General features: G+C 43.1%; 1 protein-coding gene and 1 long non-coding RNA gene across 7 annotated transcripts in view; one reads left to right on the top strand and one right to left on the bottom strand.

Moving 5' to 3' along the window:
- MRTFB (myocardin related transcription factor B) overlaps positions 1 to 9,241 on the bottom strand; it is a 106,257-nt gene extending 97,016 nt beyond the window's left edge. Inside the window, exon 1 of one of the 6 annotated variants that reach the window (XM_079952340.1) lies at positions 9,140 to 9,241. In XM_079952340.1, the coding sequence (XP_079808466.1) occupies positions 9,140 to 9,226 (87 nt within the window). In that variant the 5' untranslated portion in view covers positions 9,227 to 9,241. Of the gene's footprint in view, positions 1 to 920; positions 946 to 4,102; positions 4,235 to 4,615; positions 4,742 to 9,139 lie in introns of those variants that run through there. The other 5 variants (XM_079952345.1, XM_079952343.1, XM_079952344.1 and 2 more) reach the window with 5 other exon arrangements.
- LOC307202471 lies at positions 4,903 to 16,683 on the top strand. The gene is made up of 3 exons (XR_013832890.1): positions 4,903 to 6,911; positions 12,789 to 12,921; positions 16,393 to 16,683. It is a non-coding gene; the product is annotated as an uncharacterized lncRNA (long non-coding RNA).
- Positions 16,684 to 17,302: the final 619 nt, after the last annotated feature.

Below are 17,302 nucleotides of genomic sequence, written 5' to 3'. Positions count from 1 at the left end.
CCTTCCCAGGGGCTGCTTTCTGTCAAACATCTCCTTTAATATACAGAACGTATACTGGATGTAAACTTAAGTTTAAAAGCAGTTTAATATATAGAATTAAGATGGGGTCATCTGAGGATAATTGCTGGTTAGTTTCTAGTGACTGCTGTACTATTATTTAGTTTGCCTTAATCTTTGTCCAAATATACAGTGCACCAACTATTGTGTATAAAGAATTGCTCATCTTAAATTTTTATGTACTTTTAAGTCTCATATACACAAATGACTGTTATAAGATCACTCCTATGTTATAACTCTTGTTCACAATGTTTATGTAACCATACACTCGGTTATGTAAATATTACCTCACTGATTGCTGCACATATAACTATTCCAGTCATTCAATGGCTGCACTGTAGTAAGAATGCAAAGGTTCCCATCTTATTTTACCCTATTGACTCTAAGCTCTCTTTATCTTCTTTCTACCTTAGAAGCTCAGGTAGAAGAGAGAAGAGTGTATTCTATGCCTAATGAGCAAAGGTGCCTCCAGCAAGGTAGTACTGAGAAATTATACAATACACTGGATGCCCCAACAAACCAGGCAGATAGAACTGCCTCCTTGTGTGCAGGGGTTCCAAGATAAGAAGAATAAGGATGGCACATCCCATATCACTTCTACACTTAAGGCCACATAGATCAGGATCAACTCCTAGCTTAAAAGGAAACTCCAATTCTCACTTTTGTTACAAAACAAAAATGATCACAATCATTACTAGAGGTCATAGGAGACTGAGCACCCAAGTTTTAGTCATGTTTGCTCCTGGTGTTGGAGCATATTCCCAACATAAATTATACTTGCTTCTCCATATTAGCCAAAATATATAGAATCAAAGAGGCACCAAATAAATCTTAATTAAAATACAAGCATTTAAAAAGCATACCATGAAGCATAGAACTGCGTTACAGCAATGCTTTTCAAAATAGCAACTGTATTCAAATAAGAGTTAGGAAATGTTTTGCTCTGAAAAAAGCAATGGGAAGGGAATATATTTATCCTTTACATAAATAATAAAGAATATATCCACAATTGTTCACAATGATGCTGTAATATGACTGCTAAGAAAAACACATCCCTCGTGCATAAGTAGTTTCAGGATGGAACATATTTAATATTGTAAAACAAAAATACAAATTTTCATGATAAGCTGAATTTTGAAAATATTCAGAAATACTCAGAGTTAAGGGAGTTTCTTAAAGGTGAACTATTGAAGGTACAAATGTAAAGGTAGCCTTTTCAACTGTTTTGATTGTAGAGCAAGCACCTTCCAAGTATAATCACAGTATGTGATAAACCACATATGACATATCCCAAAAGGCAAACATTAATTACAAAAAAGTAAAAAAAGTTGTATCCCACAAAGGTATGTCTTGGCTCCACTGCAGTTCAACAACTCCTTAAATAATTTGAAAACCTGAGTGAGAAACACACTCAGTCAGTTTGCAAATCATATGAGGATCCGCAAGCAGCATAAAGAAAAAATGTTATCCTTACGTAGGGTGGTATTCAACTACCGTATTTTTCGCCCTATAGGACGCACTTTTCCCCCTCCAAAAATGAAGGGGAAATCTGGGTGCATCCCATGGGGCGAATGCAGGCTTTCGCTGAAGCTTGGAGAGCGAGAGGGGTCGGTGCGCACCGACCGCTCTCGCTCTCCAGGCTTCAGGAAGACATCCGCAGCCTAGGCAGCCCTGCGGGAACTTTTTATTATTCATTTTATTGCAGTGATTTTACAGTTATAGTAACCCTAACTGGTATAATAAAAGTTTCAGAGAAAAAAGTAATAAAGCTAGTCCCTCCCGCTGCAGCGATGTCCCTGTTATTTTGTGGACTTTCCCTTAAAGGCTGTGTATCTCCCTCTTAATCAGTGAAATAGAATAAATCCCCCACCTCTCACAAATGAAAAATGAAAAAGATATTTTGATAACGTAAGTGAAAGTTATAAAGCTCAGTTTAAGACAAGAGGGAAAAGCAATACTGTCAGCAGCAGGCCATCTCTACCTCGCCCCAATCTATATTCCATCAGTGCTTGAGGGATTGTGTCTTGAGGGATGCAGACATTTAGATTCGGCTCCCCACCTTTTCATAGAATCATAGACTGGCAGAGTTGGAAGATACTCCCAAGGGTCATGTAGTCCAACCCCCTGCAGTGTAGGAATCTTTTTGGCCAGCATGCGGCTTAAGCCCACAACCTCAAGATTAAGAGTATCACACTCTACCAAATGAGGTATCCACAGTCTCAGTGGTCAGTCATATCCCTGCTAATCTGAGTAGACATGGATACATACAGCTCTGGCTGTTAGCACCCACTGCTACACATGCAAACAGCTAGATCAGGGCCAAATCAGGTGAATAAAGTGGTAGAGCTACTTTCCTCAGTAAAGAGCACAGGCAAATTGTTGGGGAAATTAAGAGAACAAAAACACAGGGCCCCAGAGAATTCAACAGAAAGCACATAGTTCCCTTCATACTGATTGCAGCGATTTTCTTCCCCTTGCAACTCCATGTAAAATGGCAAAACTTCCACTGACACAAAAATGTTCATTTAAAATTCTCAAGTATTAGGGTTAATATTGTTACTGAAAAGCATAGCTACTTGCATATTTTCCATACACTAGATATAGACTTTTTCAAGCAATGTGAACTGAAATATTTCAAGATTCCCTAGTCCCAATGGAAAATTCTCATCTTTTGAAGGGACAGGCTCACAAGCCATTCACTAGACAAATAATGAATATATTTGTCCTGTTGTATAAAAAGTACTTTTTGAATAATAAAAGTACACCATAAATTTATTTTACTTTACTTGTTACATTTTATCCTGTCCCATCTCTGATGTTTGGAGGCGATGTACACTGTGCTAGCTCTCTCTGTATGATCCTCACCTTGCAAGTGTGTGGCTGGGAACTTGAACCCTGGTCATTCTAACTACTAAACCAGAAACAGCCAACACAATGACCTCCACATGATGTTGGACTACAACTCCCATCATCCTTGCCATTGGCTATGCTAGCTGGAGCTGACAGGATTTGGAGTACAGTGGTACCTCAGGTTAAGAACTTAATTCGTTCTGGAGGTCTGTTCTTAACCTGAAACTGTTCTTAACCTGAAGCACCACTTTAGCTAATGGGGCCTCCTGCTGCTGCGCCGCTGCTGCACGATTTCTGTTCTCATCCTGAAGCAAAGTTCTTAACCCGAGGTAATATTTCTGGGTTAGTGGAGTCTGTAACCTGAAGCGTATGTAACCTGAAGCATTTGTAACCCGAGGTACCACTGTATATCTAACAAAATGTGGAAGGCTCCGTGTTGACTATCCCTGCACTACATTGTGCTGGAGGCAGTTTGCTTCCAAATAGTGTACTGTACTGTGCTTGAAACCACAGGAATTGAGAGTAATGTTGCGCTCAGGTCCTGTTTACGGTTTTCCCATAGGCATGTGGTTGGCTACTGCGAGAATAGGATGCTGGACCAGAACAGGTAATTGGCCTGTCCCAGCAAAGCTCTTCTTATGTGCCATGGTCTATTATGATTATGATACTCTGCATGTGTGTGTTTTAAAACTCTGCTACCATTCCTGAAGGATGTAAGGAATACTAGAAGTTGCCTTATTCTGAGACAAACCACTGGCCCATCTAGCTCAGAAGTGTCTACCCTGACTGGCAATGATTCTCAGGCAAGAGACTTCCCCACCAAAAAGAGCCAACTCCTGGGGGCCAAGGTCCCTTCACCATCCCCAGTCAAGATATTTGAGGGTGCTAGCACCCCCCCCCAGGTGATGGGCAAACGTTGTGGGTGCACCCCATCTATTATGCTGGGCAGTGCTTACCCTGCCCCCCCCCCAAAAAATTTTGTTATTCAGGCTGGCAGACCTGTTCCCAACCCGATCTGGAGATGCTGGCCAAAGAGGATGCAGTACTACTGCGTTACGACCCTTCCCCTTGAGTTTCCAGGTACAGCAGGTACGTCACTGTCGGCCCTAAAACCACCGACGCCCATGATCAGTCCTGCTGACTTTGGGAAGGGCGCCATCCTACCTAGTGGTTCCACCTCTTCCCCTCCCCGCACCTTGTCATAGTACCAAAGAACCCGAAAATTAAGAGCCTGCGGCGCGCGTGCTGGCACACACATACACACGTTAAGCCTAACCCGCGCTGACCCGACCCCGGCGGCAATTTTGCAGGCTCCAGAAATGCAGCCACTTCTGGGGAGGGTCCCCGCGGAGTTCGCAGCCTCCTGGAAGCCCCGCCCCCTCCGGACCCCGAGGTCACAATCTGCAGGCGCTCGCGCAAACAACCAAGACCGCGGAACGGCTGTGTGTGTGTGTGTGTCGCGTGCGCGCGCGCGCTCGGTGGAGAAACGTTGCCCCCTTCTCCACCCCCCCCCCGCACAACCGCGACCCTTCGCCTCAAGCCTGCGCTGCCACCGCCGTCGCGGGGGGGTGGGGTGGGGAGAACGGAAAAGATGGGAAAGAGGGGGAAAATAATTTCTCTCAGATATACAGAGTTACACACATTACGCCCTCTCCTCCCCTTCGTCAGCTGAACCCCGCCGCGAACCCGAAGTCCGCCCCTCACTCACCCTCTCTGGACGCTGCAGCCGCGGACATGTCCTCTCGCGAGCTTTGGCGGCGAGAGTTTACAAAAGTCGAGGGAGAGGAGGAGGAGGAAGAGGGGTGAGAGGGGACAGCACCGTGCGCGAGAGAGCCGGGGGGGGGGTGCGTTGGTGGGCGTGGCGGAGAGACCCAGCGCGCTCGGCTGATTGGGCGTCGCTTCAGCGCCGAAGCGCCAGGCGGGCAAAGGTGTTTGCGGAGGGGAAGGCACGCGACGCTCCCTCGCGCTAAGACCGTTGGCTTCCCTCGGGGAGAGGGGGGTGGGGAGAGAGCTGCCCTTGGCGCCACCTCTTCCATCCGGGTGTTTTCCCACCTTTTTTCACCCCCCCCCCCACCTTTTCCACCTCCTGCTTCTTTTGTAACTTTCTGAGGCGAGTTGGCACAAGTTGCGCGAAGTTGCCAGTAATGGCAGCCGGAGCCACCTCACACTTGGGAAGCTTCTTTAAAGCGTTTCCCTCCTTCACGAAACAAAAATGCGTATAAACGAAATGTTTAGGAGCGCGCGAGGAAAGGCTTGCGGCACCTTAAAAGGCACCAGCTGCAGCCCCTAACCCCGTTTACCTGGGAGAGAGCAGCATTGAATTTAATAGGATGTACAATAAAAGAAGGAAATGTAACGAACAAACAAACAACGGTTCCCAGCCATTACCTCATAACTTTCTCATAAGACTACACAGTGAATTCGATGTTAAAAGGGGAAACTTTTTATTTCATATTTCTTAACTAGATTGTTATTTTAACTTCATAATAAAAGTTTTGAAAACTTAAAAAAAAAACAGAATTTCCTTTTCACCAGACCTGATTAGGATTGTGCTTTAAGAGATTTATTTGGCTGTGCAGCCAACAGTCCTACCAGGAGCAGACCCACTGAAATTAATGGGCTGTGTCCATTAATTTCAATGGGTCTCCTCCAAGTAGGGCTGGCATTGAATCTCTCCTGTTGCGGCAGATGCTCTGGTGGCCTCAGGACCTTGCTTCAGGGCACAAAAATAGATGCCGCAAATCTTTCAAAAGTGCTACAAAGCTGCACGTGCTCAGGGTCACATACTGCAAATTAGTTGCCTCCTCTTTCCCCTTCCTGTTTTAATCCACAGTCAGTGCAGTTAAAGGTGAAATTTTCCTCCAGCCTTCATATTTTCATAAATCTATGTGGTTAGCACACTTTCAAGCAGCAAAATTTTCCTATTGTTAACCATCACCGAGACAGGAAATGCTGTGCCTAATGAATTCCTTCCTGTCACACAGATGTTACAAAGGTGTTGGAGGCCTTGCCAGAAATCAAAAGCAGTGGCTGTCTTATCTGTAATCGCGATTGTACAAAACTAAGGGTTGTTTGATTGTTAATTTTTAAAAGCATAGTGGTCAAGGGTCTGCTATTATTTACTTACATTTATATCCTGTATTTCTTTTGTCATGGAATCCAAAGGAGTGTGTTGTAAATGTTGGGCACTTTATTTTTAAAATAGCCATTTCACTTGGCTACAAATACATATATGAATTTGAGTTGGTTATTTGCTTAGCTCCAATACCCAGCCTATATCCTCCATTTCTCACCTTGTCACAAAATTTGGATGCCCCACCCCCACTCTTTGCAATATTCCAGGCAGTTCCAGGCACTAACACAGGGTCTATGATCTTTTGGAAAATTTAACGCATGGCAGAAACAGTTGTAGCTTTAATAAATATTATTTATTCACATATTTACACCTACAGTCCACGTGGAGAGAGTCCAGATCTTACATGTTCATTTCAAGAGGAGTTTGTTCCCCACAGCAGTTCAGCACTGGAGTCAAAGGCATCTCTCCCAGCCAGTCTGCGCAAGATAAATCGCTCCCTTTTTCTCCCCCTTGTTCCCAGCACACCTTGCTAAAGACACTCTTTTCCTGTTTCTTCACACTCAGTTACTCTGGCAGTCTGCCCAGGCCCAAGATTGCTCTCAGGTGGGCCATCAACGCCTTTTGTCATGTTAATGCCTCTATCCCAGGTGGAAAGAAAGTTTAGCCTGTATTTTGCCCACTTGCCTGCAATCTTCCCTTCAGTACTCCAAATAATCAAAATCCTACCATTTTTAAATTTTTATGGTTTAAGGGCGGGTTCCCCCCTCTATAACAGTATTTACTACATTTTAAACACCTGCCCACTCCTACACAGAGTTGGGGTTCTTCCCCTTTGATTCTTTTTTTTTTTTTTTAGGTTGGTTAGGCTAAGAGATTGTGAACTTCTTTTGGTTACTAACAATGAAACTCCATCCTTGTTTGTTAAGAGGTAAATCCTATTGAGATGGACACAATAATAGTGGATGTATTCTGCTTTAGGTTTTTCTACAGTGTTTCCCCAGTGCTACCACATTATTATTATCTGGAGGGACAGCAGCATAGCACAAGCAAGTCTAAAAATAAAGTCTGTGATATGGAATATGCAGTGATTGGAAATGAAATAGAGTGACCACCCCAAATGTTTACAAGCTCAAACAATATTGAAAGTGGGGTTGTGTGTTACTTCCCCAAAAGCATGATGAGCACAAATCACAATAAATACACAATAAAAAGGACGTCTGGAAGGGATCTTAGCTACTAGGCTACAAAGCATTTTGTTACAGATCCCCACTTGTACATCTGTTTTAGACCAAAGAACCCCCAAAGTGGTGTGTTCCTGATGGAAAATGCAGTTGAATTTAGCATTAGTTATGCTGACAAACTATGTGCAAGAGCTTGAAGAAAATGTCCAGAGGAAAGCAGCCAGATTAGTTTAGCATTTCTGTAAACAAAAGTATTACCATTGAGTCTCCTTTAAGTCCTTAACAATTGTGTTTTTCCAAAAATAATCATAAGAAAATAACCTGACTTTATTGCAGAACTAAACGGGCTTCTCAAAAGAAAGTATGGAGCCAGTTTTCAGTTTCCAAAACCAAAATCAAGATAAAAGGTGTATTATTAGATCTCAGAAAAAGAAACCATACATATGGAATGGGGAAATGTTCCATGAGTGTTTTACCCTGGAGTATATCTAATTAGGCAATCCCATTTTCTAATCCTTGCCAAAGATGGTGTAGCATCCTGGTCCTTTTGTTTCTTCTTATTCACAAATACTACCCAAAAAAAGTTGGGTGGGAGGAGATGCATACGTTTAAAGCACATATAGAAAAGCACTAGATAAAAGTGTGGCACTGATAATACTACTTAATAGATGTCCTGTGTTTCTGGTTGCTGGGCAGCTGACTTGAGAGTCCAGGAGGTTTTAAGTGCTCCTGATCCTGAATATATTATTTTCTATATAAATTCTCCCTGCACTGAAGAAGTTTATAGGAGATTTTAAATGTAAGCAGAAACATTGGAACTTGCACCCAGTTTCATAATGGGCTGGGCTAGATTGGAACCTCATTGTCACAGTGACCATGTAAACATACACTACCCTCAAATCCAGAGATACAACTGCCAGTTTTTGGATCAATACAAGTTTGGTAGCTCTCTCAGGGTCCAATGGTGGGTAAGCAGGCAAGATTCACTTCCCACTTGCATAATTTATATTGAAAGCTCCTTGGGGACAGAGAGATCTTTTTTATTTTTGTTTACAGAAGTCTGTTAAACTCTGTAAATGTGTGTTGATGGTGCTGAATAAGAATAATAAATGAGGAGCTGGATATTGCACCTCAGAGTAGGAAGCATGGGTACATGGAAGCAAAGACATCACTTTGGACATTCTGCAAAAGAGCAGGAATCCATCCAGATCAGGCGAGAGAGACTGGCTAGGTTAGCGCTGTCTTTGGGCATCCCAATGGGGCCAGAATCTACTCTCAATTTTTTTATATACAAATGGTCTGTTTTCCCTTCATGTCTGGGGGTGGGTGGTCAACACTTTGAGCAGTCTTTCAAGTTCCATGATTTGTAAGCAGCAATGAGCTCAGTTGCAGCCACACTGGAACTGAAGTTGATGCAACAAGGACCAACTAGCAAGAACTTGAAAGGGTATCTGCCTGCAGGCAAGTTCAAAAAGTCAATGAGCAAGTTCAGAACCTCCAGCCTGCTTCACAATTGGTCACACCAGCTCAGAACCTCATTGTCATAGCAACCATGAAAAGATTACATGATCATAGTGACCATGGAAAGTTTTCCTGGGTTCTAGAGCTGCAATTACCACTTTCTGAATCAATTACAAAATTATTGTTACAAAAGCCCAGTGCCAGTCCCTCTCTCTGCCAAGCCATGGCAAGACCACATGGGATCTCAGACGCTCACACAGGGTCTGTGTCCCTTTGGAGAACAGAAGACACAATGGAGGCTGTCATGCTTTAAGAAATAGGATTTATTCATCTATTTACACCCTCAGTCTGCATGGAGAGAGTCCAAATCTTACAGCATGGCCCAAAGCATTAATCAAAACCCTGGCAGTTACTAATTTATAGGCTTTACTCCAAATCTCTAACAATATGTATGCTAGCTCTCACATGGTCCACTGATGGTTAATTAGGCAAGTGTCCTGAACCCCTAGCCTACCTGGAAGCAAGTCAGTATGTCAAGTCCCAAGTCCAGGGTTAATCCACATGTCCAAACCGAAGCAGTCCAACAGAGATCCTGAAGCATCAAAGCCAAGATCTATCAACATGCTGCCTTTTTAATACTTTGCATGCTGATTGCAGCATCTGGGCTTGATGAGGCATGTGGCCCTCACCTGTTCCAAGCCTACTCCAGCTGAGGAATCACACACTTTCTCCCAGAGCTAGCAAGCCCCACCTGGCCAGCTAGGGAGCTGGGCTGTGGGCTATTGCCTGCCTTAGTCTCCTGGAGCACCACTCCTGCTGCACCCTATGCCTTAGAGCCTGCTGTGTTCATGGGGACAGGGGCCCCTCTGGCTCTGGTGATGGGTCCTGTGGCTCTGGGTCCTGTGCACTGGCCCCCATCCCCTCGTCATCCTCCATCACCTTGTGAGTACTTCCTACTACACCAACATCTCCTTCCCCATCCCCAGCTTACCCCAGTGTGTCCCAGTCCCAGCTACACCTCTCGCTAGGATCCTCTTCCTCCTTCCTGTTGTCCTGCCAGTTCATGACAGCAAGGTTGCCACCTGGAGTAGACAAGACATTGGGGACCAATATTAGTGGTCAGGGAAAGCCTGTGTCTCCTGTTTATTTAAAGTGTTTAATCATGTGCTTCAGCTGAAAACATTTCCCAGAGTGGCTTGCAAATGTAACCGATCAGCAGTCACCGACCTCACACTTACAATTCAAAAGACACAGCACGAAAGGAAAAGAGATTGGGATGGAGGAAGAAACAACAAAAGCAAACTCTTCACTGTTTCTAATTACTCCAGAAGTAACCCTCCAGATGTTGGACTATAGCCCCTGCATGGCCAATGGTCATGGTATGATGGGAGTTGTAGTCCAGCAACATTTGGAGGGCACAACATTAGATATCTCAAAATAAATAGACATCAGTCAGGGCTGGATATTTGCTTCAAACACAGCTTTAGAGATTCCACAAATAACAAGAGGGAGAGGCAACAAAGTATTGCTGTGTGGAGTGCTGCTATTTAGAATCCCATCCATTCCACCAACAACAACCACTAATTTTCTACACAAAATAATCAGCATTCTGTGTCCACTGAGCAAACTCAATCTTCATCATACTGTTTTGGTGTACCTCCCACTCCTATTTTTTAATATTTCTGAAAGTCTTGGAGTTCCACCAACCCTACTGATACCTCCGCTCACATGTATGTGTGTGGTACTCTTGGCTACACAAGCAGCAGCGCTCACAGCCGCTCACAACATTGTGGCGCTCACAACATTGGAAATAGAAGGAATGATATCAAAATAAAAATGTTCTCCGGTTATAGGGATGGGGGAGAAATTCTATTCAGTTCACATCTGAAGGCAAACTTGTCTAATTCTGCACTTCTAATTCTGAAATGATATGCAAACAGAGACAAAACTGTCATTTGAAATTTTGCAACGCGGTTCTCCAGCCAAATAATATGTATGAAAACGCACATGCTAGGGTAAAATGTGCATATAAAGGCACACATTAGCAACAATAACATACAAAAATGCATATTAGGTTGAAATGCTTTGCAAAAAATGTGTATATTAGACAAAATCACATATAAAAATGTGTACAGTATATAGTAGGATACATTCACACAAAAAGGCTGAAGAATTTTAATGGGAACTTGAAAACAAAAATTGCAAACTGGTATGGAAACATGGGCATAACCAGAATTTTTGTTAGGGGGGCAGGCCTTTTGTTGGGGGGGAGAACCTCAGGTTGCTATGTATTTTAATTGATTTTTATTGATTATGAGGGACAGCTGCCCCCCCCCCCGGCTACACCCATGTATGGATCTGAACACAGGACTGGAAAAATGAGAAACTGAAGAAACCAAAATGCATGAGATTCTTCCATGCCAACTGATTAATGTTAGGAGGTGCTCCAAATAAATCTAAATCAATCAATAAATACTTGTAAAAGAAAGTATAGAGAGTGATATCCAATGATGTGTGACTGGATATCCCTTCTCTCTTCTATCCTCTGCAGCCCCCAAAATTGTTCTGCAGGGTCCCCACCCCTGCCTTTGCAGCAGATCTGGTCAGCATGTGGGGGGCTGCAGGGAAGAGTAATCCCATTGGAGTACCAGAAATCCATGCAGAACTGAGTATCACTCAGGGTCACTAGAACATGATAATAATGGAAATACATTTTATAACAGCCAGGATACCAGGGGAAAAGAAGTTCAAATACTTTGAGGTTTAGTTTACTTTAACTACAACTCTGGTGCCAAACTTTTTTTTTTTAATGAACAGCTTTTATATCTTCTTTCTCAGCTGAATTGAAAGGCTTTGCATGGAGGCTTTAGCAAAACGAAGAGAACACTCAGTCCTAGCAACAAAATGAAAAACAGAACAAGCATCCTAAGAGAAAACTAAGCCCAGTTTACCCCTCGGATATACAGCTCTAACATTTTTTTAGCTGTCACTCCTCTAGTGGTGCTATAGTACTCCCCCCCCCCTTGTGTATTTTTTTTTTAGTGTGGCATCTTATCCAGAGTGCATTCAATCCAGTTTGCTGTCTAGATGAACTTGGACTGCAGTTGTTTTCATAGTGACCAATCAGGATGTTGGTAACTGGCCCGGTCCGGATTTCACTGTTAGACACGACAGGTTGACATTGTTCAGAAGAGATGAGTTATGAAGCTTTTATCACATCTTTTTAGCTTGCCATCTGCTATTAATAGCAGAGATGTTTTCCCTGTTCTAACTCCACAAAGATTATAAAGTAACCACTCACATGGGAGGCATTTTTCAATCTATTTAATATATGAACAGAAAGTGTTATTGGCACATTTTTTTGACCAGCTCAAGATAGTTAGAAGGAGGAACACAAGTGATTGCAGCAACTGGCCATCAGCAGTCTCTGAATATAAAATAATCTCATCTAATACACTGGACTATAGGCAGTCCTATAAGTATTTAAATTCAGTGTGGGGCTGCAAGTCTGCTTCTAGTTAGAGTAAGGCTAAGTTACACAGTCACTGCATCAGAGCTCCCAGTTGGACATACTTGCAAGTACATAGGAACACCAGAAGCAATCTTCTACAAAGTCAGACCATTAGTCCATCTAACTCAATCTTGTCTACACTGACTGGCAGCAGCTCTCCAGGGTTTCAAGCAGGGAGTCTTTCCCAGCCCTATAGGGAGATGCTGAGAACTGCACCTGGGACCTTCTGGATTCAAAGCAGATACTCTACCACTGAGTGATGACCTTTCCCTAAAATAGTTGTGTAGTGGACAAGTCCAGTGTTAGCACAAGGCATGTTCAGGCAGGTGCTGGGCACCTGCTATCCCCCTCACACATGAAGAGATACTGGCACTATGGGGCTGAGCAGCTTCTGACTGCCATCTTGAATTTGTCCCCAATACCCCAGAAATAGGGACGTCCTAAGTAAAAGCACAATGGGCATTTTGCATTGTATTACATCCCCATGGCAGCCATTTTGTGACTGGTACCCATTCTTAAAATTCCCAAAGGCCCCAACAGGCCCCCCAAGAGTGGTGACCCTTTACCCAGCTGAATGCATTGCACTTCACAGGCCAGCCACATGCATAACTGCATTTTTTAAAAAAGTATTTGTACTCCTTTTCTTTCACAGGATTTGCTCTTGAGAAATGTCACTGGGGAAGCTGCCTTAAATCAACAACAGTTCTTACACACCAGCAGGCGTGACTTCTCTGCGCTAGTAATATGAGACTTTGCCTGTATCTATGAAAATGACGCCTGGAAACGTAAGCTAAGAACAACTCCTGCTTTATATATAGAAACTGTTTTATTTGCAGACCAGACCCAGAATAAATAGTGAGGTAATTTTTAAGAGGAACCCAGAGCTGTAGTCTGTTAATGTTAACCAAACAATGGAACACAGTTTTGCCTCTTGATTTCTGGAAGACATTCATTATCGGAAGACTAGTAGCCTCTTGTTGAAGGCAGCGCCTTTTGCATTTATAGTATGAGTCACAATACTTTCTCTTTGAGGTTCTTCCAGAACACTTTCTGCATCCTGATCCTATGCAGTGGGAAGGAAGCCCCACTGAGTCCAACAGGGCTTACTCAAAAGAAAGTGTTCTTAAGCGGGACCTGCAAGAACATGTTGCAGCATGAGGTTCCTGTTCAGGAGTTTGAGAGAAGCTAACCATGTCCTTTTACAGGAAACTCCATTCCATTTCCCCTCCTCAATTAATTTTGAAACAAACAAACAAACATACATAAGGGGGAGAAACAAACAAACAAACAAACAAACAAACAAACAAACAAACAAACAGAAAAAGAGCTCTTCTGGATCTCACCAAAGGTGAGGATAACTTGGGGAATGGGAAGACTTTGAGAATCTCTGTGGTATGTATTAAAAAGAGGAGGCCTATAGAATAATGCAGCTGCTGTGCAAACCATACCAATAGCATAGCGGTCAACTTTTCCCTTTTCTTGTGAGGAATCCTATTCGGAATAAGGGAATTTCCCTTAAAAAAAGGAAAAAGTTGACAGCTATGCAAAAGTAATGTTTGGAATCCTACAGCACATTGTGTGTGTGTCATTATTCAGACCATCTATTATGCAAGTTGAAGTGGATCATTCTTTTCCATTGAAAAGCTGATCTTGTGCTTAAACGTTCTTCTCTTCAGACCTGTGGATTTGCAGATGCAGGTCCCTATAGTAGGATGCTTCCTCCCCTGCTCTCCTTTTTTCCCCTTTGGCCTTTGGGATGTGCCAACTCCTATTATTAGGCTTTGTTGGCCCTGCCCATTTGTCATGGTTCTACACCAGCTGAAGCGGGAGAAAAGGGGAGGGCAATAAATAAGCAGCCCCCATTTGAACAGGGCTAGTGTATCACTGCTTCCAAGTGCTGTCCTCCTGCCTTCATTCAGTGAACAGAGGGTAGGTACATCTTCAAGATGCTGTGTTGTTCCTAACTATTAAGAAGAAACAAGGACTGTGTTATGAGTTAGATTAATGGTTTCAGATTTGTTTTTAGTGTGCTATTGCAATATTTAGCAAGGCTCTGTGGGCTGGTGGGAGCACGACACACACTCAGTGGGAGCTTTAAATAGAAGGGGACGACTAGGATTCTGAACAATCCTCCTACTAGAGAGTCAAATTTAACAGGGGCTAGCCTTGAGATCTTTGTATTACAAGGACCATGATCTGGTTAAAGCAGGGGTGGGGAAGCTGTGCTTCCCCAGCTGCTGTTAGACTGCATCTCCCTCATCCCTGAACAAGCTGGCTGGGGCTGATGGGAGCTGGGAGTCCAACTGCATATCTGGGAGTCCACTAGCATGTCTGACTTTTGAGATCTTGGTGGAGGAATGAATCCCTAGGAGTTCTAGTTGATTCTGCATGCATTAGTGTACACACAGACAAATGGTTCTAAAGGGCAAGAAGTGTTCTCAGTGGTCAAACCCTAGTCATAGAAGTCTTTGCCCTCATAAAGTTTGACGGATCCCATTACTTTATGTGCCGTAAAGGGACACCTGACCATTAGGTCCAGTTGTGACCGACTCTGGGGTTGCGGCGCTCATCTCGCTTTATTGGCCGAAGGAGCCGGTGTACAGTTTCCGGGTCATGTGGCCAGCATGACTAAGCCGCTTCTGGCAAACCAGAGCAGCGCACAGAAACGCCGTTTACCTTCCCGTTGGAGCGGTACCTATTTATCTACTTGCACTCTGACGTGCTTTCGAAGTGCTAGGTTGACAGGAGCAGGGACTGAGCAACGGGAGCTCACCCCGTTGTGGGGATTTGAACCGCCGACCTTCTGATCAGCAAGCCCTAGGCTCTGTGGTTCAACCCACAGCGCCACTCGCGTCCCCTCCTACCCGTGCCTTACTGGATAGCAAATACTTTTTTTGTAGGCGGGCAAGCTTTTGTTTTCTTTTGTATCTCCCATTTGAGCTTTTTTAAAATGTAAGTTGCCCTGCATGGTATCATCTTAAGTTGGAAGGGACGTTTCCCATTCTCTTAAATGCAGGAGAGCATAAGATCCATTAAGAGCATTGTAGCACATTAAAATCAAGACAAATTTATCATGGCACTTCATCAAATGCACGAGGTGTTGCACATGGGCTCTAGGTGTTGTGCCCCTGCTCACATTGCTCTCCAACCCCACCAACCTCCACCTCCTGCCAAACTGCCCCACCTCCCAGTACCCCAAACTCCACCGCTTGATTCCCTTAGACAAGGGATCATTTCCACCTTGCAGGCCAGCTTTGACAGGTGGGTTGGGCAACGCACCTGTGAATCACATAGCATCATTGTGATATTACACAATTATCAGGTGGATTGGCCTGCACACCTGTCAAGAACCTCCTCTTGCCACAGCTGCTCATACCAATACCATTTCTGTCTCAGCAGTCGAGTGCAATGAAGATGCAAGTAGCCGGCAGTGGCATCAGAGCAGGATGGTTGTGGGGGAGCTGCTCAGTTTCACCTATTACTCTGCAGCTTACCTGGCCCACTGGCCCACCTGCTTGTCTGCCCATCTCCATCTTGCAGAACAAGAGATTTGGCACTACTTTGCATAAAAGTCACGACCTTTTTCTACAGCAAAATGCTGTTTATTCCCAAGGAAATGGATTTACCGTCAAGGTAGTCGTGATGGTGCTATGATTTGGGATGAGTTAAAATGCAAAACTGCACATGCTCAGGACATTTGCTCCTTTTATATGAAGACAGGGCACAGATCATCCTTCTGTTCCTGACCATAGTTACTTAAGATTAATGCAAGTATTTTTTAAAAATAATCCTGTTAATACAGGGAACTCTTCAAAAAACAATGAGTCTTGTAGTACCTTAAAAGAGCAACACATTTTATTGTGGTATAAGTTCTGAAAAGGGGAAATCTGCAAAGATATACCATTTGGAGGGTACTCAAAATTGTTAGAAATTCAGGGTTATTACAACATAGAATTAAAAATCCACAGAAAGATTCCACTAGGAATAACATGTCCTCTAGCCCCAAGTGGATATCTTTCAACTCCCAAGTTTACATTTTTGTTTGATTTCTACTAAAGCCAAAATATTTCACAGATAATTTAAATGTTTTGACCAGGAGTGCATGTGTGCGGAGTAGGGATGGGGAGTCTGTTTCAATGGGTCCAAGAATTAAATGTTTAATGACTACCACACAGGCAATTTTTGCAGACTGGGTTGTGGGCTAAAAATAAAAACAACACTCAAAGATGCGTGCTGCTCCTTGTATGTTCCTGCAGTCTTCGAAGAATGAAAGATGGAGAAGCCCCAACTCTTTAGTTCCTAATCAAAATACTAAAAGGCAGGCATGATCCTTACCCAACTTCATTTAGAGGAAGAATGGAAAGATCAGTCAATTTCGGTTCTCTCAGTTTCTAATTTTACAATCTTAAATCCAGTTCCTCACATTTTTGCAACAATGTGTGATTTAAAAGCAAAACAAAACAAAAAAACAAAAAGCCCTCTTGAAAATCCATCAGCATCTTAGGGCAAATTTCTCCTAATGCATTTGTACGCCATTTTGACTAACAAATACATTCCTTGCAAGAATCTTCCCTAATATAATGCATTTTTGTATGATATTTTCATGAATACATTCATCATTATGCATACTGTCCCCTGATATGCAATTTTTTTTTGGTAAACTTTGCTTGATTGGAGAACTGCATCACAAATTTCAGATAAGTGTGAATTTTGAAGGATGGCTGTGTTTTGGTTCTCATCTTGTTTCAGGATGTGTGAATTAGGTTGCTTTGCCTTTCAGTGCAAAATGGATCAAATTTCTCTTCCATCCCTAGTTCAGATAGGCTTCATATAAAAATAGTATACCTGTCTGAACTTGCCCAGGCCTTAAAACTGGAAATTTCACATTTTGGTATTTGCAATTAAAATTGGAAACTACACATGACCTTAACTGCAGAGTTCTGCACTCCCTAGTTTTCCTCTGACGCACACAAATTGCAAATGCAAGACACTTAATCTGGATGAGGATGGTGTGTGTGTGTGTGTGTGTTAAGGTGGATATAAGCTATTGTCCCTCTTGCAATCCCTAATCAATTGAGGCTCTTTGTTCCTGCAATCTGTAATGCCAAAAATTCCCATTGAAGCAAATTCAATGAGAATTGATTTTTTGCAACAGAAAAAAGCAAA

This window comes from Podarcis cretensis (assembly GCF_951804945.1).
Source record: "Podarcis cretensis genome assembly, chromosome: 14".
NCBI classification, from domain to species: Eukaryota; Metazoa; Chordata; class Lepidosauria; order Squamata; family Lacertidae; genus Podarcis; species Podarcis cretensis.
The sequence above is the reverse complement of the archived record's forward strand: the minus strand, read 5'-3'. Positions and strand labels throughout refer to the sequence as shown.